Source organism: Vicia villosa, linkage group LG2, assembly GCF_029867415.1.
Source record: "Vicia villosa cultivar HV-30 ecotype Madison, WI linkage group LG2, Vvil1.0, whole genome shotgun sequence".
Taxonomy (NCBI): Eukaryota; Viridiplantae; Streptophyta; class Magnoliopsida; order Fabales; family Fabaceae; genus Vicia; species Vicia villosa.
This window is the reverse complement of record NC_081181.1, coordinates 13,592,117-13,618,067: the sequence shown is the minus strand read 5'-3', so window position 1 is coordinate 13,618,067 and position 25,951 is coordinate 13,592,117. Positions and strand designations below refer to the sequence as shown.

Genomic DNA, 25,951 nt, shown 5'->3' with positions numbered 1-25,951 from the left:
ACTACATCCAGCAGCAGCAACATATTCTGCTTCTGTTGTAGAGAGGGCAATGGTAGCTTGCTTCTTGCTATACCAGGAGATCAAATGACTTCCAAGGAATTGACAACTTCCAGAAGTACTCTTTCTTTCAATTCTATCTCCAGCGTAATCAGCATCACAATAACCTACTAAGTTGTACTCTTTAGATCTTCTGTAGACTAAACCAACATTAGTAGTACCTTTCAGATACCTCAGAATTCTCTTAACAGCTGTTAAGTGAGATTCTCTAGGATCTTATTGGAATCTTGCACACAGACAAACACTGAATAAAATACCAGTTCTAGAAGTAGTAAGATATAGAAGAGATCCAATCATACCTCCGTACAACTTCTGATCTACCTTCTTACTTACCTCATCCTTACCTAAGATACACATTGGATGCATATGAGTCTTTGCTTCTTTGTTTTCAGAAAGATTAAACTTCTTCAGAAGTTCTTTCACATACTTGGTTTGGTGAACATAAGTTCCTTCTGATGTTTGATTGATCTGGATCCCAAGAAAAAACTTGAGTTCTCCCATCATGGTCATTTCAAACTCAACCTGCATAGACTTAGCAAACTCCTTTCCAAGTGTAGCATTAGTTATTCCAAAGATAATATCATCAACATAAATTTGACAAATTAAAATATCATTTTTAAAGGTTTTACAAAAGAGAGTAGTATCCACTTTTCCTCTAGTGAAACCATTATTCAGAAGGAAAGAACTTAATCTTTCATACCAAGCTCTAGGAGCTTGCTTTAATCCGTATAATGACTTCTTTAGTTTAAAAACATGTTCTAGAGACTTAGCGTCCTCAAAACCAGGAGGTTGATGGACATAGACTTCTTCATCTATATAACCATTTAAGAAGGCACTCTTAACATCCATCTGATATAAAGTGAAGAGCGAAAAGACAGATTCATTTGGATGTGTGTTCTTGTTTTTTCTATTGCAGATTTCTAGATGTATTGGCGATGTTTATTTGAAGAAAGCCGAGTTCAATAGAGAACCATTATATCCTAAGTTCCGACTTCACGAGCCGTTCAAAAGGCCAATACTGAGCTCAGAACCATCAATATTAGTTCATCAGTTGCAGCCTCAAGATCAATTTATAATATTCGCATCTGATGGGCTCTGGGAACATTTCAGCAACCAAGAAGCAGTTGATATAGTTCAAAACAATCCTCACACCGTAAGATTCTCATTTAAGTTCAACTCATTTATTGCTTCTTAGACAGAATGCATAAGGATCTGTTTGCTTAAGAAAAAGTCGTATGTTTTTATCACAACTATCTGTCATGTTCATGTATGAATGATGCTTGTCAGGGCCGTCTTTGAGGGCATGGCCTAAAATTTGACACGTCTAAACCATGACAAAATCCTTGTTTGATTTGTTACACTTAAATCGTGATTAACTTACATAGTGCCTCCTAAAACTTGAGACGGATCTGATCTGATGCTTGGGTACATAATTTGTCTTAAGAATTAGTTTGCGCCCGTGCACATGATTCATAGAGATTATGTTATACGTAAACATATTGTTTCGTGCAAACATATTGTTTTCGAGAAGCTCTTACGCGTACGTATTATTGTTTCAGGGAATTGCAAGGAGGATGGTGAAAACAGCGCTTAAAGCAGCAGCAAAGAAGAGAGAAATGAGATATTCAGATTTAAACAAAATAGACCGAGGAGTTCGTCGACATTTCCACGATGATATCACTGTGATAGTTGTATTTCTTGACACAAATATGATGAGTAGGGCAAGCAGTGTGAAGTTCCCTAGTATTTCTGTGAAAGGTGGTGGTGTTAGCCTCCCTCACAACTCATTAGCACCTTGTACTACTACAACAGATAATGGTAGTACTTGATTATATGTTTAAATTTAATTTAATTGGGATCTATATACTAGTAGGATTTAGAGTATGAAGAAATATAATTTACATTGCATATCTTTTCAAGGCATATCTTTTCAATGCATGCTTAAGCAAACTTGTTGTCACAAAGCTAAAGCTTTGCAAGGCCTAAGGCTGATCTGTTAAAAAAATTTAAGCATAGTGTGAGACAAGCTAGTACTCACTTATCTAATTAATTTAATATCGGTTTAATCATATAAATCATCCCACAACATACTTTTATAAGTACTAATTTAGATTAAATAACATATTTTGGCTTCGCCCAAGTTCGAATCAGGGACTATTAATCTATTAAAGAGAGTCCTTTATTGAAAGAAACTTTGGATGAATTGTTTTGAGAATTTCTTTGTAGACCTCCCTATGGAGAGAACCTCTAGCAAAAATTCAAAAATACCCCTATTTCGGAAATATATTTTTGAAGTAATTTTTTTCTAGATTTTCTTAGAATTTCGAAATGCATCTTCAAAAACATCAATTGAGAGTGTTTTTGGAGATGCATTTCCGAAATCACTTTTTTTTTGGAGAGGCGTGTCTTCGGAGATGCATATCCGAAATATTCTAATTTTTGGTCTTGGAATGTTTCGGATATGCATATCCGAATTAATCAAAATTCTAAAAAATTAATTCAGATATCATAAAATTAATATAATTTATAAGTTATGAATAGTAATAATGATATAATATATTACACTAAGGGAGAAACTAGATCTAATGTTGCATAAGAGATAAATGATAAAACAACTTTTCTTCCTAGCATTCATTAACTTCACCTTACAATATATAGTAGGGTTTCTCAAGGTAGTTGGGCCTAAAAGCCACTTAATTTTAAAACATAAAATAAAGACAACAAGCTGAATTGATAAGGACACCCCCTTATTTAACAATAAAGTCTTTTAACCAAACGGATTGGACATTCTTTCTGTTGGGCCTAAGTTGCTGCTTATCATGATAATTATAAAGTTGATATTTCTTTTTTAATTCCAATTATAAATTAAAAAAAAAAACTCAAATTATAGCTAATACAATATAATTATAATTATATAAAAAATAAATATATTAATAATTATTCAACAAAAATTTAAAATAAAAGAGATTAAGTAAGAATAAAATTATTTACTACTTTACTCTTATTTTAATATAAATTTTAAATTACATTAATTTTCAAATAATTTTTTTTTATGTATCATAAAAATAATAAGATGATATATATTTAATAATTATTATTATATCTTGAAATTTAATAAAGTGATATTAATTTAATAAGGTGATATTTCAAAATATTATTATTATATCTTGATAATAATGATATATATATATATATATATATATATATATATATATATATATATATATATATATATATATATATATATATATATATATTAATACAATTAATTATACTATTAATTGTAATGATTCACCTTTATTTTAATTTTTGATAATTATTAACTTTTTTCCAATATGCATATCCGAAACATTTCAAGACCAAAAGTTGGAATATTTCGGATATGCATCTTCGAAGACATCCCCTTTCTTAAAAAAAAATGTGATTTCGAAAATGCATCTCCGAAAACACATTTTTTTTGTGTTTTCGGAATGGCACTTCCGAAATCAACTTTTTTTTCAAAAAAAAAATGATTTCTGAAAATATAGGGGCATTTTAGTATTTTCGCCGCAATGTCCAAAAAAATTGAGAGGTCCATAAAGAAATTTCCATTGCTTTAGTGTATTTAAATATAAGTTTTGGATGAATCGCTTGTTAAAGCAACTTTGTCTATTTTATCTATTTCAATTTTGATTGAATAATTTGTGTCAAAAATACAGTAAAACATATAATTTTTAATCCATTAGTTGTATTTTGCTTCTATTATCCATGCTTTGTTTTCGCGCTTTAAACTCTGATTTGTAAAGAAAATGTTTTTGAAAATGGTATAAATGGTACAAGGGGACAAGTCTATTCAACTCTCACTATAAACCATTTAATCTTCATATTCTCGCCCAACAAAAATTATATTTTGGTAAATCAAATTTTTCATCTTTATGCTGTAGGCTATAGATGCTTATGATGTTGATTAAGAACTTGCATTTTAAGAAACTAGAATCCAAGTCAAACTTCAGAAATTCTTTCATAAACTTTTTAATCAAGTCTTGAGATCTTACATGAATACTGCATAACGAAATTTTCTAAACCATTTTATGAAATTGAATTCTTTTTTCCTATTCTATTATACTTTCAAGGGCTAGATAACTTTATGTCGATTATGGAGATTATTACACAAATATGATGAGTAGGGCAAGCACTGTGAAGTTCCCTAGTATTTCTGTTAAAGGGGGCGGTGTTAGCCTCCCTCACAACTCATTAGCACCTTGTACTACTACAACAGATAATGGTAGTACTTGATTATGTTTAAATTTAATTTAATTGGATCTATATACTAGTAGGATTTAGAGTATGAAGAAATATAATTTACATTGCATATCTTTTCAATGCATGCTTAAGCAAACTTTTTGTCACAAAGCTAAAGCTTTGCAAGGCCTAGTCTTTTCAAAAATTTACATTGCATATAATTTACAGTGCTTGCCTTATCTTTTCACAAATTTTAAACATAGTGTGAGACAAGCTAGTAACACTTATCTAATTAATTTAATATCAGTCTAATCATTTAAATCATCCCACAACATAATTTTTATAATAGTACTAATTTAGATTAAAAAACATAATTTGGCTTCGCCCAAGTTCGAATCAGGGACTATTAATTTAGGAAATTTCTTTACGGACCCAGCAATGAAAATCTCTGTTAGAAATATAAAAATACTCTTAGGATATGCATCTCTAAAAAATTGGAATTTTGGTTTATTCGGAGATAGCATCTCTGAAAACACAAGAAAAATTAGAATTTTGATTAATTCGGATATGCATATCCGAAAAAACCCCAAAAATGGTCAGAGGTTTTTTTGGATATGCATATCCGAATTAATCAAAATTCCAAAAAATTAAAAAATTTGGGACATTGATTAATTTAGATATTATAAAATTGATATAATTTATAAGTTATGAATAGTAATAATGATAATTATACCGTTGATATTTCTTTTCTAATTCCAATTATAAATAATAAAAAAAACTCATAAAAATTGAATCATTTTTTGATAAATTTCATATTAATAATTACTAAAATTATAACTAATACAATATAATAATAATTATATAAAAAATAAATATATTAATAATTATTCAACAAAAATTAAAAATAAAAGATATCAAGTAAGAATAAAATTATTTAGTATTTTATTCTTATTTTAATATATATTTCGAATTACATTAATTTTTCAAATGATTTTTTTATGTATCATAAAAAAATAGTAAATAAGGTGTTAATTTAAATATTTATTAGGCTAATATTATTGTTATATCTTGATTATAATGATATATATTTAATACTCTCTCCGTTCCTTTTTAAGTGTCGTTTTAGAAGAATTTTTTTACTCCTATTTAAGTGTCGTTTTATAATTTAATGTTATAATTTGTCATTTATACCCTTATTTTCTCAATAACTCCACCTCAAATTTTTCAATTAGTTATTGAAAAAAGAGAGTGTATGATTGAATTTATATAGAAAGAGAAAACTAAATAAGGGTATAATAGGAAAAGTAACTCTAATAATCCACTATCTTGGTTGAAGAGTTTTTTTGCTAAAACGACACTTAAAAAGAATTGGAGGGAGTAATATATTTTAATTAATACAATTAATTATACTATTAATTGTATTGATTTACCTTGATTTTAATTTTTTAATAATTATTGAATTTTTTCGGATATACATATCCGAAACATTCCAAGATCAAAAATTTAAATATTTTGGATATGCATCTCCGAAGACACTCCCCTCTTAAAAAAAATTGATTTCGAAAATGCATCTCCGAAAACACTTTTTTTTTTTGTGTTTTCGGAAGTGCACTTCCGAAATCAACTTTTTTTCAGAAAAAAAATAATTTTAGAGATGCATTTCCGAAATATAGGAGCATTTTAATATTTTCGCCGCGGGTGTCTAAGAAAGTTGGGAGGTCCATAAAGAAATTTCCTTAATCTATTAAAGAGAGGCCTTTATTGAAAGAAAATTTGGATGAATTGCTTTAGTGTAATAAATCTAAGTTTTGAATGAATTGCTTGTTAAAGCAACTTTGTATATATTATCTGTTTCAATTTTTATTGAATCATTTGTGTCAAAAATACAATGAAACATATCATTCTTGAATGAATCCATTAGTTGTATTTTGCTTCTACTATTCATGTTTTGCTTCCGCGCTTTAATTTCTGATTTGTAAAAGAAAATGTTTTTGAAAATCGTATAAGGGGACATGTCTATTCAACCCTCACTCTAAACCATTTAATCCTCATATTCTCGCCCAACAAAAATTATACTTTAGTAAATCAAAATTTTCATCTTTATGTTATAGGTTATGGATGCTTATGATGTTGATTAAGAACTTGCATTTTAAGAAACTAGAATCCATGTCAAACTTCATAAATTCTTTCATAAACTTTTTAATCAAGTCTTGAGACCTTACATGAACACTCAATAACGAAATTTTCTGAACCATTTTATGAAATTGAATTCTCTTTTCCTATTATATTATACTTTCAAGGGCTAGATAAATTTATGTCGATTATGGAGATTATTACCCAAATTTAGTAAGGGTTTTCTATAAATTTGAAACAAAAAAGAACTAAGTTGTATTTATGGGTAAAAGGGGTTGCTATTCATCTGTCCCTAAGTCAGATAGATGCACACTTAAAAACTTCTAATGATGGAGAAAGAGTACATCTTGATCGCATGTGTGGGCGACAGTAGTATGACAAGAATTCATTTTATCACTCCATGTATAGATTTTCTAAAGAAAAAAATATTGAGTAAAAAATAACGTCTAGAGATAGCATCCTCTAGCCATCGGAACACCCTGGCAGATGGTAATTTGACAGTAGATGATTAACTCCTTCACTATTTTCTGTGTTATGTCTTGGTGCCTAAATCTTCCAACTATTATCAAATTAGTGACCATGAGTTTCATATCATATATGCTTTAAAAAATAGGATATATTTGAGTTGGTCGTATCTTGTTATGAATCACGTGTTATTGTTGAAGGATAAAATTGGTGCATTACCTTATACAAGGAAAATTACTCGTGTCCTTGAGTATTGCAGTGTTGACACAAATGGAGAACTTAAGATAGAAATGAAATCTCATAAAAATTAGATTGACTTGGATGTCCTTAACCAATGGGTATATTATAGGATTCAGAGGATAAAAGGTACAAACATCAGAGTGGCAAGAATTTGTTAATATCTTCACCATCTACGTCTACTCCTTCAACATCTATTCATGTTCCCGAAGGTGGCATTACAAATCAGATGATCATGGATGAACTTCGTAGTCTTCATAGATATATGATTGAACAGTTTGACAATATTCATCAATATTTGGAAGGAATTACATACATAATGGATCAACTTGAGTCCTTTCTAGAAGATGGCGATGAGGATGATGATGATGATGTGTAGTAGTGATTGTTATATCTCTGTCTTAGTATTTTTTAAATTTGTGCATCGTATTTTCATTTGAGATGTAATCTTAAATATGTACTATGCTACTTTGATGTTTTTTTTTCTTAGATTATGTATGCTTGGTAGTTAACATGTCCATAATACCTTTGCTTCTATTTTCTTCTTTTTGATAATATCGAAAGGGGGAAAATTGCAACAACAAAAAAGGGATATACAAGATATGGGATATTTCAACTTTGAACAAAAACGTGAAAAGTCATGATTTGTTGTCATCAAAAAGGGGAATATTGTGAAGAATATCTCTTCTAAAAACTTGGTTGAATTTTGATAAAGACAACAATATCAAAAAATAAGAAAAAGATGAAGACAATAAATGACCAAGGATCATCTAAATTAAGGTTAAGCATGTCTTTATCTTTAATATATCACCATTCAACTTATATATCACTTAAAAGTCTCAAAAAACTTCACTGAATCATAAGATAACTTGTTTTCAAAGCTAAAAGGGTATAAACCATTGAAATAGGTGTTAAAATTATATTTTTCAAAAGACTATACAATGGTAATCGATTTCCATATGTATGTAATCAATTTTCTATTGGTAAAACACATTTTTAGGCAAAATCACACATTGGTAATCGATTATCCTATACCAATAATTTATTACCATGTCAACAAATTCAAAATTTTCAAACTTGTAAAGGTGGTAAATTAATGACCACATTGGCATAATCGATTACATGTGACTTGGATGTGTTTTTTAATGAACCAATGCCATGTTTCTGTCGTGTAAAGGTACGTAACACCTTTCTAAAGTGTTGACTTGCTTCATGGAGGTTTCTATGTATGTATAAATATTGTTTTTCATTTGAAAATGAAATAACAATTTTAAAAATTTGATTTATGGAATTCAAATATTATTTTCAAGTGATCATCATATTTCCAAGTGTTTTGGAACTTTGTAAAGTTTTTACACCTTAATAGATTATGAGCAATTAAGTGATATATAATTGAATTATGATATTGAAAAGTAAAGTCTACAATTCAAAATTTGGAGAAGATGAACTCGGATAATTCGGTTTGTGTTCTTCTCTTCTCTTAAGGTTTACTTTCTACTCTTTAAATTTAAACAAAACTATTATTGAACAAGTTACATAATCACAACATCGCTTCTGGAAAAATAAGTTTTATCAAAATTAGCGCTTAAATCATAAAATCCAACAATCCTTAGGTTGCATCTAGTATTTACATCCTGTCCAATTTAAGGTACTTATTCTTGTAAGCTTCAGTAAGAGTGTTATCAAATAGATCATTGTTAATAATATCTCCATTATCATTGAAGAACTCAAAATTTGAACTTGGTTTGATGCGAGTAGTGAAGACCATGGCACTGTTTGTTTTATTTAGGGTTAGCAATGAACCAAACCAATTCGAAAATAGTTCAGAACTCGGATCGACAATTAAATTGTTGAACTAGGTTCACGAACCAATAGAGATGAATATGAGCTAAAAAATAAGTTTGTTAACTAAATGAGCTGAACTTGAACTATACATAGTTCGACTCGCTAGGTTCATGAGTCAACTCAGTTATATATGAGAAGGATTATATTGTCTTTAAGAGTAGGTTTAAAGATTTTCTCAAAATCCTAACCCTATATTTTCTTTTAATCTAACGGTTTTAATTGATAATTTATATTCTCAAGTCTCAAGTGAGCAAAATATTTCTAAATATAGTTATACAATTAAAATCCACATCATATAACTTAAGTAGACTTTAGTAGATTTTTGAGACAAAGTTAAATTCCAATTTGATAACTTTTATTTTATTTTATTTTTTTCTTTTTTTAAAAATATTAATTTAAAATATCAAACATATAAAAAAAATAGGCTTTAAAAATGACTTTTAAGTTCGTAAAGCAAGCAAGCTGAACCTAGCGAGTTGAAATGAGTTGTTCGTGAACTTATAACAAGTCGGGTTTGAGATTAAAAAAAAGTTCGAGTCGAATTCGAACCAAGATTTGAGTTGAACCAATTCGTAACGAGTCAAGCCGAGTTAAGCGAGTTCAACTCGACTCAACTCATTTATTATATTCACTTTCTTCATCTAACTCCTCATCAGAGAAAGAAGCATTGTAGTTTTTTCTCTATTTCCTTAGAAAATTCGTCGTTCAGCTTGAATATGTCTAAAACCTTCGCATTCACGACATTAAACTCCCTTAGCCTTGTTTTATTTTTCCACATCAAATATTCAACAAACTAAACCTTACAATATTTATTTAATTGAATCTTTTCCAATCAAAATCTTTGCAAATCAATTTCAAAAGAATCTTTGACGAAACAAATCCAAGATAAATACATTTTTCTTTCAAAACATGTTTAATTAAATATTTCTTTCGATGCATATTCAATTAAATCTATTAATCAATGTAAATTCAATTAAATACTTTTAATCTATTTTTTATAGTTCAAATTTTTCAACCAATTTTTTTAAAAAAATAATTTTGTAGAATCTTGAATGAATTAACCATTACTTGATCACTGAATTTAGAATCAAACGTAAAATCAAATGAAATAAAATTAAACTTTTTAAAAATAACGCACGATAGAAACATTGAGACAAGATATGATCTACAACTTTCGAAACATCTTCCTAACATTTTACCTATAAAAATAAGTCAATTCAAATTCATATGTGATAATATATATTTTTGGTATTTATATTTTTTCCAAATATAATTTGCAGTTTATTTTAAGAAATAAAAAAAATGTTAACTCCTTAATATTGTTAAACGTTTTATTCTTGCATTTTTTTTATTCAAGTCCTAGGACTCTTTCTAAAAATATATCTAAACTTGTAGTAGAATTTGACTAGTGTAGTCAATTAGTTAAATTGTAATCCATCACTTTTATATGTTTGAGGCAAATTTAAAACTGTCTCCAATGCTTCTTTTAAATTCAAGATAAAATTTATCATTATTTTTCAATTATATGTTTAAACATAATAGTTTAGTGAAATTAATATGGGTAATACCCAAAAATCAGGTTCTCTCTCTCTCTCTCTCTCCCTCTCTCTCTCTCTCTCTCTCTCTCTCTCTCTCCCCTCTCTCTCTGGCGATTTCTGATGACTCTCCAGCGTAATTCATCATCACACTCTATTTGGCTCTGGCCACTGACATTGGTTTAAATTCCCAAACCTAAGGTTAGGGACCACGGCGGTGAAAGGACCAAGTTGCGGAAACCTGATCCAACAATTGTTTTGAGGATGGCTTGAGGGCGAGGAAGACCTAAGCGGAAGGCATCAACATCGGTGACTCAACCATTGGTACTTGAGGTGAATTATTGTGTTACTATATAAGGAAATAACAAGGAAGGTAAGGGGGAACTGTGAGGAGGATAAGGCAATTGAGGAAAGGGATTGTGAAACCCTGGCAGGGGAATCGATGAAGGAAGATTTATAGGACTCGGATGTAATCAAGAAGAAGTTATGGGTGGATATCATAAGTGGAAAAAGACTCCCATCAAATGGCATGCCTATTGAGTACAAAGCTCCAAAGATAATGAAGGGGAAATTGTGATTAAAATTGAAGATGTGGACATTAAATCAAAGGTACGCTTTTGGGAGGACACTATCATCATGTATGTATTGGGAAAGGAGTTAAGCATGAATGCGGTAACACAGTTCATGGTGAAGTTTTGAAACTTTGTCTAACTCCCTGAACTTTTCTACCATGAATAGGGGTATTTCTTGAGGAAACTCCACTCAAATAGACATAAGAAAATGGTTCTAATGCATGAACCTTACTCGATCCATAACATGCCTACGATCCTCAAGAAATATTTTCCTGACTTCAATTTCAAGAGAGATATGATAAGGACCATTCCTCTGTGGGTAAAGTTGCCAAACCTTCCTCTCCATCTATGGAGTGCTGCTAGCCTAGGAAAGATAGGAAGTGTGATAGGTAAACCGTTGTTCACAGACGAATGTAGTGCTAATAAACTGTGCATCTCATTTGCTTGAATTTTGGTGTAAATAGGCATTACTAAACAACAAAAGGATAGCATTATGATTAGAGACAATGAGGGGAGAAATATTGAGCAATTGGTGGAGTTTGAGTGGAAACTGAAGTTTTACAAAAGCTGACAAAGAGTTAGTCATCAATATCCAATGGAAAAGTCAATTGTTGTGAAGAAATGGAAACCAGTGGCCAAGCCTCCTATCATGATCCCTGAGGTAAGAACACTTGACAATCATATAGAATCTACTTCACAACCTTGGACTATTGTGGCAAATAGTAGGAAATTGAAGGGTAAAGTAGTCCTGCATGATATAACAAATAATGAACCAATACCTTATCAAAATGGATCTGGTCCACTTAAGATTGGGATTGATCCTATAGTGGATACAAGGCATATCCCATTATTGTCTTTTGGAATGTAAGAATGTTGAATAATATAGGGAAGTGTAGGGACCCGTCTCAATAGCCTAAACCCTAAAATTTGCATTCTTATTCAAACTGGAGTGAAGTAGAATAAAGCCATGAATCTCAAGTCTAAATTGGGGAGTAAATGGGAGTACATAGACAATTATAGCAAGCATAGCAATGATAGAATATGGATGTTATTGGATAGGAAGCATACGAAATTGGCGGAGATTTCTACCTCTGATCAGTACATACATTGAGGCATTTATAACATGAGTGACGACCTGACTAAGTAGTGCACAAAAATTTATGCATCCAATGTGTTGTGCTTTATTGTATTTTCGTTTATAGCACTGAGGCCTTTGAAAAAAAGGTATGTTTACGTCGGACACCGACAAACACGATACTGACACTTGTGATAATGTTCAATTTATTTACTTTTTTAAATTATTACCGGTGTCGACATGTCAGTGCTTGTATATAGAAATAGCTTACACATAAGCAGTTGTATGACAAGTGCTTATGCTATATAGGCACTGAAATATGTTGTTTATCCAAACAAGGTCCAGATGACAGAAGCTTTATAGCACCATTTTGGTTTTTTCGATAGCCAGTGAAGTTTACTATTTGATTTGTTGTTCTCCGCATGATTATGAAAATTTGAATTTAAATATATTCTTTCGGTATTTTATACTTCAGGGTTTACTATTGAGCAACTATCAATGTCTAAACGATGGTCTTTCCACAATAAGTGACCATCCGAGCACGCTAGCTCTCCCGTCCTTGCCAACGGCTAGTTCAGTCTTCCCGGATGAATGAAGACTTATCAACTGTCACCTATATTTTGGGTCTTGGAAACGCGCCCAGCCCAAAATGTAACTTGACCTAGTCACATGCTAAGTATAATAATATAAATAGTCCTCTCCATCTAGAGGGTAAGGTATTGAAGTTTTCGCCTAAAATCTCATATTTTCTATTGTACCTTTGCTCTCGTTCTTATTTTGGCATCGGAGTATCTTGTAGGTACAACCCCTTTTTTCTCAACCATCGCCGAAGATCACGTCGTTGTTGTCTGGCCCTCCTGTTCTGACTCTACCTGAACAATAACCAACTCATTTACAATCAAATTTTTATGATAAAATCTAATTCATTATCATATGTGCTTTGATTTATTATTTTTTATTATTATAGAGAGATATATTGCTAAAATTTATTTTATAATATTATATTAAAATGTTAACAATATTAATATTATTTTTAATTAAATTATTATGACTAAATAGATGATAAAGAGAGAGGTACATGTGAATTTCTTAATCTATCTATGTGATAAAAGATGACTGTTGATGCATATTTTTTATTTATAAATATTTATATAAATTAATAAAAGATGTTTGTTTTTGAATTTTTTGTGTTCTTTATTATTATGGATTGATTTTTAAAATTGAAGCAGGATCTCTAAATTGTTTGAGACGACTTAGTAGTTCTTAGACATGACAAAAATTCAATAAATAAATAAATTTTACACAAAAATTATAAAAAATAATAATTGTATGACTTAAATTTCAACCAAGATTTTTCTTTATAATTGTGTAAGAAATATCTTAATCAAACAATCAAAATTCATTGAAAAATAAGAAAACAATATGATGCTTATGTATCCCTAACAATAATTTAAAAACTTATCTTTATGTAATGACTACTAATTTTCACTCTCCTAATACCGAGAAAAGGGGAAAATGGTAGACAATATTAATTCAAATTATTAGTCATTTATATATATATATATATATATATATATATATATATATATATATATATATATATATATATATATATATATATATATATATATATATATATATATATATAAACATTATTTATAATTATTAAAAAAATTAGATAACATTATTTATAATTCAAATTATTGAAAGTGGTAGATAACATTATTTTTAATTCAAATTATCGAATTTTATTTTAAAATAATGTATTAAAAAATTAATAGTATTAACATTATTTATAATCGTTTGATTAATTATATAATTTTTTTATTAAAAGTTTGTTTTTATTATTTGTTCTGAATTTCTAAAAAATCAGGACCCAATGAATAATGATTGTAATAACGTTAAGTCAGTGTATTTAGAAAGAAAATGAAAAGAAAAATATTATGCATTTAAAAAGTAGTACTAGTATTGGATTGTTTGACATGACGAGGGCAGAATGAAGAAACTGAAAACATTGGATTGAGGAAATCTAGTGGCAGTGACTAGTGAGTGACAATGTTATTGTGGGGCAGGAAGGATACAATCGTCATTTACTTAATTACTGACACATTTGAGTTCTGACAATTATTTATTCTGCCAAACTAAACCCACCCACACGAATTTAGTTAATTTATGGTATAAACAGAGAATTATTGTGTGATTAGATGACAAATACTAGAAATGTGAAAAAATTAGTGTATTAATTAATTAATTAATAATAGAGGCAGAGTTTACTGACACAGGAAGAGGACCCCCTTGGTGAAGTGGAACTAGGGGTGTGCATGGATCAATAACCAAACCAAATTGAACCATATATATGGTTTGGTTTGGATCTTAAAACTATTTTATCAAAACCGGTTTATTTTTTTAAAACCGGTTTACAAATGGTTTGGTTTGGTTCTAAACCGGTTTTTCACAAAAACCAATTTTAACAAAAAAACTGGTTTTAAACCGGTTCTCTCAAAATTATGAAAACCACTTTAATAATTGGTAATGATTCAAAACCGGTTTAGAACTAGTTTTAATTATAAACTAGTTTTCCAAAACATTTTTCATGTTTTTCATTTTTACAGGAAATAGTTTTTTAGTTTGATTATAGGTACATTCTATAACAGAAAACGAATATTTTATAAGCTACAGATATTTTAAAATAAAATTTTTAATCTAAAAAATGTTTATTTTGGAATTGAAGAAAAAGCATTGTATACTTTTTGATGAATCCTTAATATATCTTTAAGCTAACACCTATATTCTAATATTTTTTCTTTAATAATCACCGCCCCATTATATATATATATATATATACTTTTTTTTTAACATTTAAAATCTCTGTTTTTTCTATCACTTAAAAATCCCTTTTAAAATTGTCCATAGATAAGTTGGAGTAACTCCCACTTGGAGTAATAGTTTTTTTATAAAACAAATTGTTGAAGTAATAATATTTTAATAAAAATGTTAGTTTTATATATTTTTTAAAAGAAAATATATGATTATTTTTCAATGATAAATTAAATATTAATATTTACGTAAAATTATTATAAATTTAAATTTACTTAGTATTCTTGTATTAAACATAAGGAAATAGTAAAATAGGTACAATTTTTATTTTTTTATTTATATATTACTCTTTTTATAGAATTAAATTTAAATTTAAGAAAATAAATTTGTAAGTTTACACGGTGGTGGTGGTGGTGGTGGTACTGTACGGTTTGAATATACAAATTATATAAGAAAAAAAAGCAATGATAATGAAACAAAGCCACTTAAATTGAGTTTACAAAATATGGATTTTTTAGGTTGTACCGGTTTTGAAAACTGGATACTCATATACTGCTTTAATTTGAAAAGTGGTAATGGTTCAGTTTTTCAAAAAGCAATTTGGATTATTTAAAATTGGTTTCCGGTTTTTATTAAATGGTTTTTATGAACCGTTTTTTTTCGCACACCCCTAAGTGGAACGGTTTTGACTCACTCTAGCTAGTAGCTACTGTGCCTATTCTCTTTGACTCCTCTTTTTACTCACTAGTCATATTCTCAACACTTGACAACATTCTCAAGATTTCACATGTTGGTGAATAACATATCCCTCACAATAGTGTATTTTTCTCATGCTGGAAATTGTTCAGATTTAAATTGAATCTTCGTTAAATCTTGATCATTTTTATAAGCAAAAATTATAACTAACTTTTAATTACTAATGTTGGTAGTTCATTCATCAAATACAACTAAGAATATTGTAGTAATTTTATTTTGATGGTACATGAAATTAAAAAAAATTATTACACTTAACCAACTTTTTTTTATTACAGAAACATATAATTTAAAAATAATTAATTAATTAATTAAAATTTAAATATTTAATAAAATTAACTAACAACTTATCCACTTATTATGAAAAATATAATAAAGTCATGATTATGAGAATGAAAATAACCAAGTTACTACCTAATACTAGTAACGAACACTATTTGACATTATATAACCAAATGTTAAGATTGTAATTCCTTATGTGATATGTCAAAGCAGTATATTATTTGACAGTAGGAAGAGTGTGTCGAATTAGTTTAATTTAGTGTTAGATGTCGAATTGTCAAAGCAGTTAGCTTGACATTGGATTTTGAGGCATTTTCTAGCTGAGCGATTCGTGGGAAGAAAATTGCGATGATAATGAATCATTTGAATGGACATTTTCTGGCGAAAGAAGGAGTAACACCGCTTGTAAAAAATGCAACGGATGAAGAAAAGGCTAAACAAAAAGAATTGAAGAAGAATAATTATAAAAACACTTTATATTATTCAACAATGTGTTGATAAAGATAATTTTGAGAAGCTGAGTGATGTTGAATCAGCAAAAGAAGCCTGGAAAATTCTGGAAATGTCTTTTGGAGACGTAGAAAAGGTGAAAGAAGTGAAGTTACAAACTCACAAAAGAACATATGAATTCCTTTAGATGGAAGAAAGTGCAAGCTTAATTGATTTCTTCGCTGTGGTTACGAAAGTGGTGAGTCAAATCAAGGTTTGTGGAGAAGTATTGACATCAAGATTAGTTGTGGCAAGAATCTTCAGGTCATTGGCTCTAAAGTTCGATCATGTGGTGATAGCCACATAAGAGTCAAAAGATTTGTCAACATTGACAAAGGAAGAGCTTTGAGGGACGCTCGAATCTCATGAACAAAGAATAACTGAAAGAGTTGCACGCAAGTCAAAGAGTGTTGTTGCTCTACATGCTCAGTCAACAAAATAAAATAAAGACAAAGGAAATTGGAATGACAATAAAGGTAGAGAAGGCTACAATAATTCGACTGGTCAAAATCAGCAAGAAGGAAGAAGGTCGAATTAGAGAAATCTCTTGTACCAAAGCAACCAAAGAGGTAGTGCTGCAGGTAGAGGAAGAAGTGGTGGTCGAAAACCTGACAAGAGTCACATTCAGTGTTTCAGTTGTCAAAAGTATGGTCATTATGCTAGTGATTGTCCGGAAAAACAAAATAATCAAGAAAGTGATACAAAGTTTGCAAAACACGAAGAAGAATAGATGATGTTGAAGGTCACAACAAGATATGAAGAGAGATTCAAGGACCAATGGTACTTGGACTTAGGATGCTCATCACACATGTCTGGAAGGAAATATTGAGTTGTCAACATAAAGACCTCGATGAAGAACATGGTGAAATTTGCAAATGACAGTACTCTAGTAGCTGAAGGTATTGGAGATGTTCTAGTTATGGGAAAAGTTGGTAATTTCCAATGTGTTGTACATACCAGGCATGAAGATCAATTTTCTTAGTATATGGCAGTTGGTTGAAAAGAACTACAAGGTGTCGATCGAAGACAAAATGATGAGAGTTGTCGACTCGAGTTGAAAGTTATTCTTGAAGGTTCTCATGTCTCAGAATAGAACCTTCAAGATTGAACTTAATGTGATAGAGCACAAGTGCCTTGCAACTGCAACTAGTAGAGATGAATGGATATGACACTATCGACAAGGCCATCTCAACTTCACTGACATCAGAGAGTTGAAAATAAAAAATATGGTTTCAAGGTTATCAGAGATCGACATTCCAAGAGAAGTGTATGAGGAATGTGTGCATGCGAAGCAACACAAGAACAACTTCAGCAAGGATGCAAGAAGTAAGTCGAAAGCAATCTTTGAAGTCATATACTATGATGTATGTGGTACAATCCAGGTGAATTCGAATGGAGGTAACAAATAATTTGTCACATTCGTAGACGATTTCAGTCAAAAGCTGTGGACTTACCTGATCAAGAAGAAAAGTGAAGTGATCGAGGTATTTGCCAAGTTTAAATTTATGGTCGAAAGGCAAAGTGTGTGAAAGCTCAAGATTCTGAGAACTGATGGTGGCGAAGAATATGTGTTGAAAGACTTCGAAAAATTATGTGAAAAAGAATGGATCGTGCATGAGGTGGTTCCACCTTGTACTCTACAACATAATGGAACTGCAGAAAAAAGAATCGGACCATCATGATATGGTGAGAAGTATGTTAAAAGTCAAGCATTTACCTAAAGAATTTATGGGTGAAGTTGTGTCGACTGTGACATACATATTGAACAGATGTCCAACAAAGAAGCTAGAATGAATCATGCCAAAAGAATGTCGGTTTGGTGTCAAACCTAGCTTGAGTCGTCTGAAGGTATTTGGATCTATAACACATAGACATGTTCCAGATTAGTTGAGAAGGAAACTTGATAACAAGTCGATTTAGATGATCCTAATAGGATATCATTCGACTGGAGAATACAAGTTGTTCGACCCCGTGCACAAGAGAGTAGTGATCAGCAGAGACATGATCATAAATGAGCTTAAGGAATGAGATTGGACTGAGAATCTCAAGAAGGATTCAATGAGAATCTTATGTTAAGAACCAATAACTAAAGTCGAAAGAGAAGAAGTTGGAAAAGAATAACTCAAAGGTGATGTAGGTCCAAGCAGATCTCAAAGAAATGGACACATGCCATCAAGGTTGCAAGCATGTGTGATTACATAAGATGATGCAATCAATAATAAAGGTGAGCTGGTTCACTATTCATTCTATGCAGATGTCAAACTAGTTAATTCAACTGAGGCATTAAAGTATTCAAAGTTGATGAAAGCTATGAATGAAGAATTAAAGTTCATCGAAGATAGGAAAACTTGGTCACTTGTCGAAATGCCTCATGGAAAGAAGGAAATTAATGTGAAATGGGTATACAAGGTGAAGTTTAATCCCAAAGGGGAAGTAACTCGACACATGGCAAGACTTGTGGCAAAAGAATTCCGTCAAAAAGAAGGAATCGACTTCAATGAATTTTTTGCGCTTGTTGCTAGGTTTGAAACAATCAGGTTAGTTGTTGGTCTAGAGAACATCAACAATTGTCTCATGTGTCACATGGATGTTGAATGTGCATTCCTAAATGTATACTTAGACGAAGAAGTCTATGTTGTACAACCAAATACGTTTGTGAAACATGGCTAAGAGAGAAAGGTGTATAGGTTGCATTAAGCCATCTATGGACTTAAACAAGCTCCAAGAGCTTGGAATAAGAAGATTGAAAATTTCCTAATATAGAAGGAACTTGTGAAGTGCACAACCGAGCATAGAGTATATGTAAGAAGAAGAAATAGTGAATTGTTTATACTATGTCTCTATGTCGATTGTAACACCCTTCTAACCCGGCAGAATAATAAAATAAATTCAGAGTAAAACATGTGAAAAGGATGCTACAACTCGCCAAATAACATTTTAAAATTATGTGTCATGCTTATCACGAGGAAACTCAATAAATAATATTCACCAGGACATGTTTAACATAGCAAAAATAAGTTCATAAGTTAAATAATATCAAAACATTAATTATCAACTCCAAGAGGTTACCACCTCATAACTCAACAAAATTATTCAACAATTAAAATTAAGAGTTATCCAACAACTCTAAAACAAACGAGCATTCCCCCAATGGTACAAGACCAAAGCATGACACTCGGCACAACTGACACTAAACGGATTACTCTACGAGCTATCCTCACCAAAGCACAAAAAGCCGCTACTCCTCAATCTGAAAAAGATCAACAGTAAGGGTGAGACATATTCACAATTAACAAATATTATGAGTTCATAAACAATAAAACGTCATAAGTACATTATTCACCATATCATACATATTATAGATTTTAAAATTATTTACACAACAATTCATAGAACATAAATAACATAATTCTCCACACCCCATTATAACATTGGACATCTTCCATTCATGTTATAACAATGCATACATAATAATGCAATGAGACTACATGCATGTGGTACCATTTCATGGGAAGAACCCATCTCACCGATCCAAAACACCACCAGGATACGGCCACCGCCAACTCACTAATTCCACACAATGGGAATTAGCTACCGTTGATCCAAACACCACCGGGATACATCCACTATATGAATATGAATGCATGCATTACAACTAGCATATATTTCATCAACACCAACATAAGATGAACACTATCGTCAGAAATCAACTCACCGTAACAACTCCGAGTATACTGTATTCATGCTTCAATACAGATCAAACAATTATATTATACACATTCACACCGAAATACAACATCACTGCATTGTCACATACCACAATTATGCACACAATATATAAAACACACCATAAGAAATTCAATCAAGATTTCCAAAATAAAATCGAGTTACTTTGAACTGATATATTAGATAGAAAATAAAATTATCTTTCCAACGCACAAAACGACGCTCAGAACGGACATACGGTTTGAAAATTACGAACTTTTAGAATATTTAATTTTTTCCAAAAAGCTACAGTGTAACTGGTTACCAAAATGGTGTAACCGATTACACCCACGAAAATGTTAATATTTTTCAAAAAGTCTTCAGTGTAACTGGTTACAAGAAATAGCATAACCGGTTACGCTTAACGTAACTCAATTCGCTATTTTCCAAAATAGCTGGTAATAGGTTACCGTAGCTGGTTACTAGTTCGAAAACTCAATTTTCAACAAGCAACACACAATGTAATCGGTTACCGTAACCGATTACACACCCCCTGCATTAGAAAAATCACTTTTTGACAGCAACTCAGCTTTTCTAACAATCCCCATTTCATACCAATACGAAAACAACGCTAATACATAGCCTAATTCAGTGATTTAACACAATTCTATCATACCACAAGTCTATCTAACATCAAAGATCATTCACAAACATTCAATTGCATCAAAATCATGAAATTGAACCTAACAGTTTCAAAATCCTAAAATTTATAACACATACAATTGGGAAGAACTAACTCACCTAATCAATCCTATCATTTATAAACCAATAATAGATGATAATCAGAATGAGTCCCCCTTACCTTAACCAAGAATTTGATTCTTCCTCTTCCTCTTTTTATGCTCTTTCACGTACTTTGCTCTTCTCCTCTTTTCCTTTTTTGATTCTCTTTTCCTTTCTTTCTCAATTTCATTTATTTTATGAGAAATAGAATAATAGTAAGGCCTACACTAATTAACACCTCCCTTCTACTAACCATCACACCAAGCCCAATTACCTTATTCTTCCTAATTTTCCAACAGTTCACCAAAATTCCAATTAAATTAAACAATGGAAATTATGGGGTGTTATGTAACACCCCATATTTTCTAATTTTAATTTAATCGGAAATTAAATTATTATTTAGAATTATTTGGTATTTTCGTTGAACTAATTGGAGGAATTATGGAATATTGATCTTTGGGCTAAATGTAGTAGTAATGAGGGGGTGTTAAGTTGTTGAGCCCATTACTAAATTATGTTATGTTTTCATAAAACAAGGAAATAAGAGAATATTGGACTTTTGGAGTGTGAAGGGTAATTAGGGGATGTATGGAGTAAAAAGCTCTACACTTAGTCCTAATTCCATTATTATTTTATTATGGGGAAAATAGAAAAGAAAGGAACAAGAGCAGAGTTGAGAGAAAAGGTTTTGATCGTAAAAGTGAGAAGAGCAAAGGAAGGAGGAAGAATCCCAAAGTTTAATGATCAATTCAAGAATCTCCATCAAGGTAAGGAGTGATTATTCTTTATTAACTAGTATTATAGTTTTGATGATGGTAGAATAGATTAAGAGTTTGAACCTCTATTTAGGATGTTAGGGTTTATGAGATTCTGACACTGACATGCTCAATTTGATGAAATGATGCAATTGGTTTGTTATAATTGATGGATGATAATTATATTGCATTGTTGTTGTATTAGAATCATGAAAACTGATGAAAATTGGTTCCTATTATGTGGAATCTGGTGTGTATTGTTTTGATGAATGATGTTGCATGCTTGGGGTTTTGCATGCATATGCATCTTGGTGACACTGGTTCCCATTGTGTGGAATCGGGTGTGTATTGTCAATAGCCAAGCCCGAGATATGGGAGGTGAGACTGGATTCTATTCTGGTGACGCGGACGAATCGATGAGACTGTATCCAATTGAGGGATCAGTGTTGGTGACATGGTTCACTTGTCGTTGGTACCACATGCATAAGAGTCTGCATAGTCTTTGTATAAATTGTGACATGTCAGGATGAATCCGGTGTTATAATTGTGTTGTGTTATTGGTGCATACTCTTGACTTGATTGGTATGAATTGGTAAATCTGAATATGCTAAGTAGGGTGGATAATTGCTTATGAATTCTATATCTGACGATTTATAATGCTATTTAATTTATGATGTAGTCTCACCCTTACTCTTATTTTTCAGATTGAAGCTAAGTGGCTTAGATGTTTGGTGAGGATGGCTTTTAAAGAAGTTACCTTTTAGTCTAATAATTAGGTGTTGGTGTCATGCTCTGAATACTTGTAACACTGGGAACGCATGTTTTTAGAGTTATCATACTCTTTTATTTCTTTATTATTTGGTTTGGATAATTCTCTTTTGTTGAAATAAAAAGGCTTAGATCCTTATGAATGATGTTTTGTGGAGTATCCAAATATCATTGATTTTCCGCTGTGATAAAACATGAGTTTGAATTAATTATATGTTGTTTTCTCAGTAGAGCATGATTACACCTGGAATGTATAATTGTTTTAAATTGTGACGCCCTTGAATTCATGTTTAACTCTAATTATGCGCTATGTTATTCGGGGTATTTAGAAGGGTGTTACAATAGTGGTATCAGAGCCTGGTTGGTCCGTCCGACCAAGTGTCGAGTCAGTTGAGTTGCGCGACAGTTGAATACTGTCGGCGTATTATCCCTTGGTACGCGACATGTGAGTGAATCATTGTTGGTACTTGTTTGTTTTGTTGTAGGAGTTGGTTTGAGCGAAGTGGGGGAGAAGCCTTGCTTCTCGAAAAAGATTCAGTTGCAAGTTTGCAAAAAGGGTTGCTGTCGTGATGTTTCAGAAATCGAACTTCGACGATGAAATGTGTTGTTCAAGTTATAAGAAGTTTGGAAGTAAAAGATATATGATAAGGGAATGTTAAGAATGTGATTGATTTGAAGAGGATGAGTTTTGGAGCGGAATTTCCGTAAGCAAAACACGAGAAAATTGTTGAATCGTTATGAAACTTCGAAAATTCATAACTGGAGTTCTGGACATCCAATTTGAATTCTGTTTGAAGCGTCGGAAAGCTAACGAGATGAACTTTGTTATAAAAATGGTTGCAGCAGCTGTAACATATTTAATTGTGACAGGATGATATTGGAAAGAGGTGAAGTTGCGGTTACACTTGTTCTTAGAACGAGACTTGTTCGTTGGTACTGCACGGGATGTTAGTGTTAGAGTTGAACGAATGGAAGAAATAATTGAAAGGTTTGTTGAGAAGCAATTTTAGGAATTAAATGTACCATTTGAGGAGTTTTGGAGATATCATATAGAGTGTCGCTGCATGATATCGATGTTGCATTTCAGATAACGTTGGAAAATTCATATCTAGAGTTCCGAGTATTGGATTAATGTGTCGTTTGAACCTATGAAGAGGTGATATTATGCTCTACCATATGGGAGAGTTATAAATACAATAGAGATGATCCTATTAGGAGAGATTCTGAAGTCGGTTAAGGAAGCGTGAAGCTTGTTGAATAGGAATGTCTACTACCGCGATGGTTTTGAAACGAAATTGAGTAGAACATGTTGTTGATGAATAAGTTGATGAGATGTTCGGTAATAAAGATGATTTAAGTGCCGAGGGATTTTAATGGGAAGTGAATTAGTAGTAAAGGTGAAATAAACTTTAGAACGGTTGAAGTCGTATTTATGATGCCAAAGCAACGACATGTATAAAATAAGAATTGTAGAGAAATTCTAACACCTATTGATGTGAGGAAGACTTCGTTGAGATTCCGAGTGGAGTGATATTTGGATGCAAAAGATGTCATATGATTTAGAGTAAAACCACGAGTTATGAATGTTATCACGGTCTTTTGCTAAGATGAGAATTTTGATTTAGAACGAGATGAATAGTAATGTACGAGTATATTAGTGATTATGAAGTTTGGAAGTACTTAACAAGTGTGAGATGCTAAGTGACTATGAAGCGGATTGTGTAAAATGTTTGGACGTTGGTGTCTCACCGATAAAATCCAATAAGAGGGAAGTGTGCGAGTTGTAAAGACTCAAGGTGAATTATTGGGCGATGAGCCTATGACGATGTTAATGAGTTTGAGTGCAAACTCGGAAAGGACACTATTATGTAGTAACGACGATTTATGCTTAAATATGGTTGTCGGATATCTATTGACAAATTGAGGACTTGATCACCCTTCATCTCTTGTTGATAGTAGACGGAATTATATAGATGGGATGCGATTGTTGTTACCTTAATGGTATAAGATGTGATGAATACTAAGCCGTGAGAATAATCACTCACCATGTTGTGTGAACTTATGAATAAGTGAATATGAAAGAGTGCAACCTATTGGACGGTGACTTAAGACGGGTAATCAGAGTCGCACAGCGAAAGTGTGATGTGGAGTGGTGTTATGAGTACTACTCGTGGGCTGTGAGAAATTAATATGTTAGGAGCCTACATAGAGAACATGTATTGATCTATATGTTGGATTTAGGATCTAGTGGATGTAAGGATGTTGTACCAGAGAATTAGAACCCTTTTGAACAAATGCCGAGATGATGAATATGTTATTGTGGTTGTACGTAGTTAATGAGTATGTATTAGGCGAAGTTAAGACGATGAGATGATACTATATGATGCTATAATAATTTTGTGTTGTTGTAAGGTGTTATTGTAGATTTCCAAATATAATGAGGAATTATACTCTATGAAGGAAGAAGTTGATTTAATTCTTAGAGAAGAGTGAGACTCAGTTTGAGCTATTATGTAAGCAATGGTATATTGAGGCTGAAGAGTGCCACTCAACTTCGAGATGGAAGAATGCCACTCAACTTCGACATAACCCAGCACAGAAGACTTATTGGGTCATTAAGATACCTTTGTCACACAAGGCCTTATCTAGCATACAATGTGGCTATGATGAGTAAATTCACGCAGAAGCCAAAGGTATCACATCTAGAAGCGACAAAGAGGATACTAAGGTACTTTGAAGAAACTCTCGACTATGACATTTCTTTCCTCTAGCTGATGAGGGAAAAGAATGCAAACTAGTTTCCGACTAAAGTTGGTGTAGTGATGTTGAGGATCGAAAATCCATAGTAGGTTATGTGTTTATGTTAGGTGGTGCACTAGTTGCTTGAAGTTTGAGAGAATAACCAGTAGTAGAACTATCGTCGTGTGAAGCAGAGTCCATAGCTACTTCTCTTTGTGCATGTCAAGCAACATGGATGGTGAGTTTGGCCGAAGAGATTACAAGGAAATATTGTGGAACAGTTACCATGGTGAATGTGGCAAATAATATGATAGCACATGGTCAAAACAAGCACATCGAAATGAGGTTTCATTATCTTCGAGATCAGATAGCTATACCATGGTGAATGTGGCAAAGAATCCGATAGCACATGGTCGAAACAAGCACATCGAAATGAGGTTCCATTATCTTCGAGATCAGATAGCTAAAGGGAATAGGAACTTAGAACACTACACAACTGAGAATCAGGTTACAGACATCATGGCGAAAGGAATGCAGGTCGAAGTATTAAGAAGACTAAGAGGTATGATGAATGTAGATAGCTTAGACAAAATGAATTAAGTGGTGTATTTATATTGTAATTCCTTGTGTCGAAGCATCATGTTACTCGATAGAAGGAACGGTGTGTTGAATTAGTTTAGCTTAGTGTTAGCTATCGAATTGTCAAAGCATGTAGCTTGA

At 31.6% G+C, this 25,951-nt stretch overlaps 1 protein-coding gene across 1 annotated transcript in view; it reads left to right on the top strand.

Annotated features, from left to right (window-relative positions):
- LOC131649260 (probable protein phosphatase 2C 46) overlaps positions 1 to 1,887 on the top strand; it is a 30,123-nt gene extending 28,236 nt beyond the window's left edge. Inside the window, exon 5 of the mRNA XM_058919027.1 lies at positions 1,617 to 1,887. Within this exon, the coding sequence (XP_058775010.1) occupies positions 1,617 to 1,886 (270 nt within the window). The 3' untranslated portion in view covers position 1,887. The remainder of the gene's footprint in view (positions 1 to 1,616) is intronic.
- Positions 1,888 to 25,951: the final 24,064 nt, after the last annotated feature.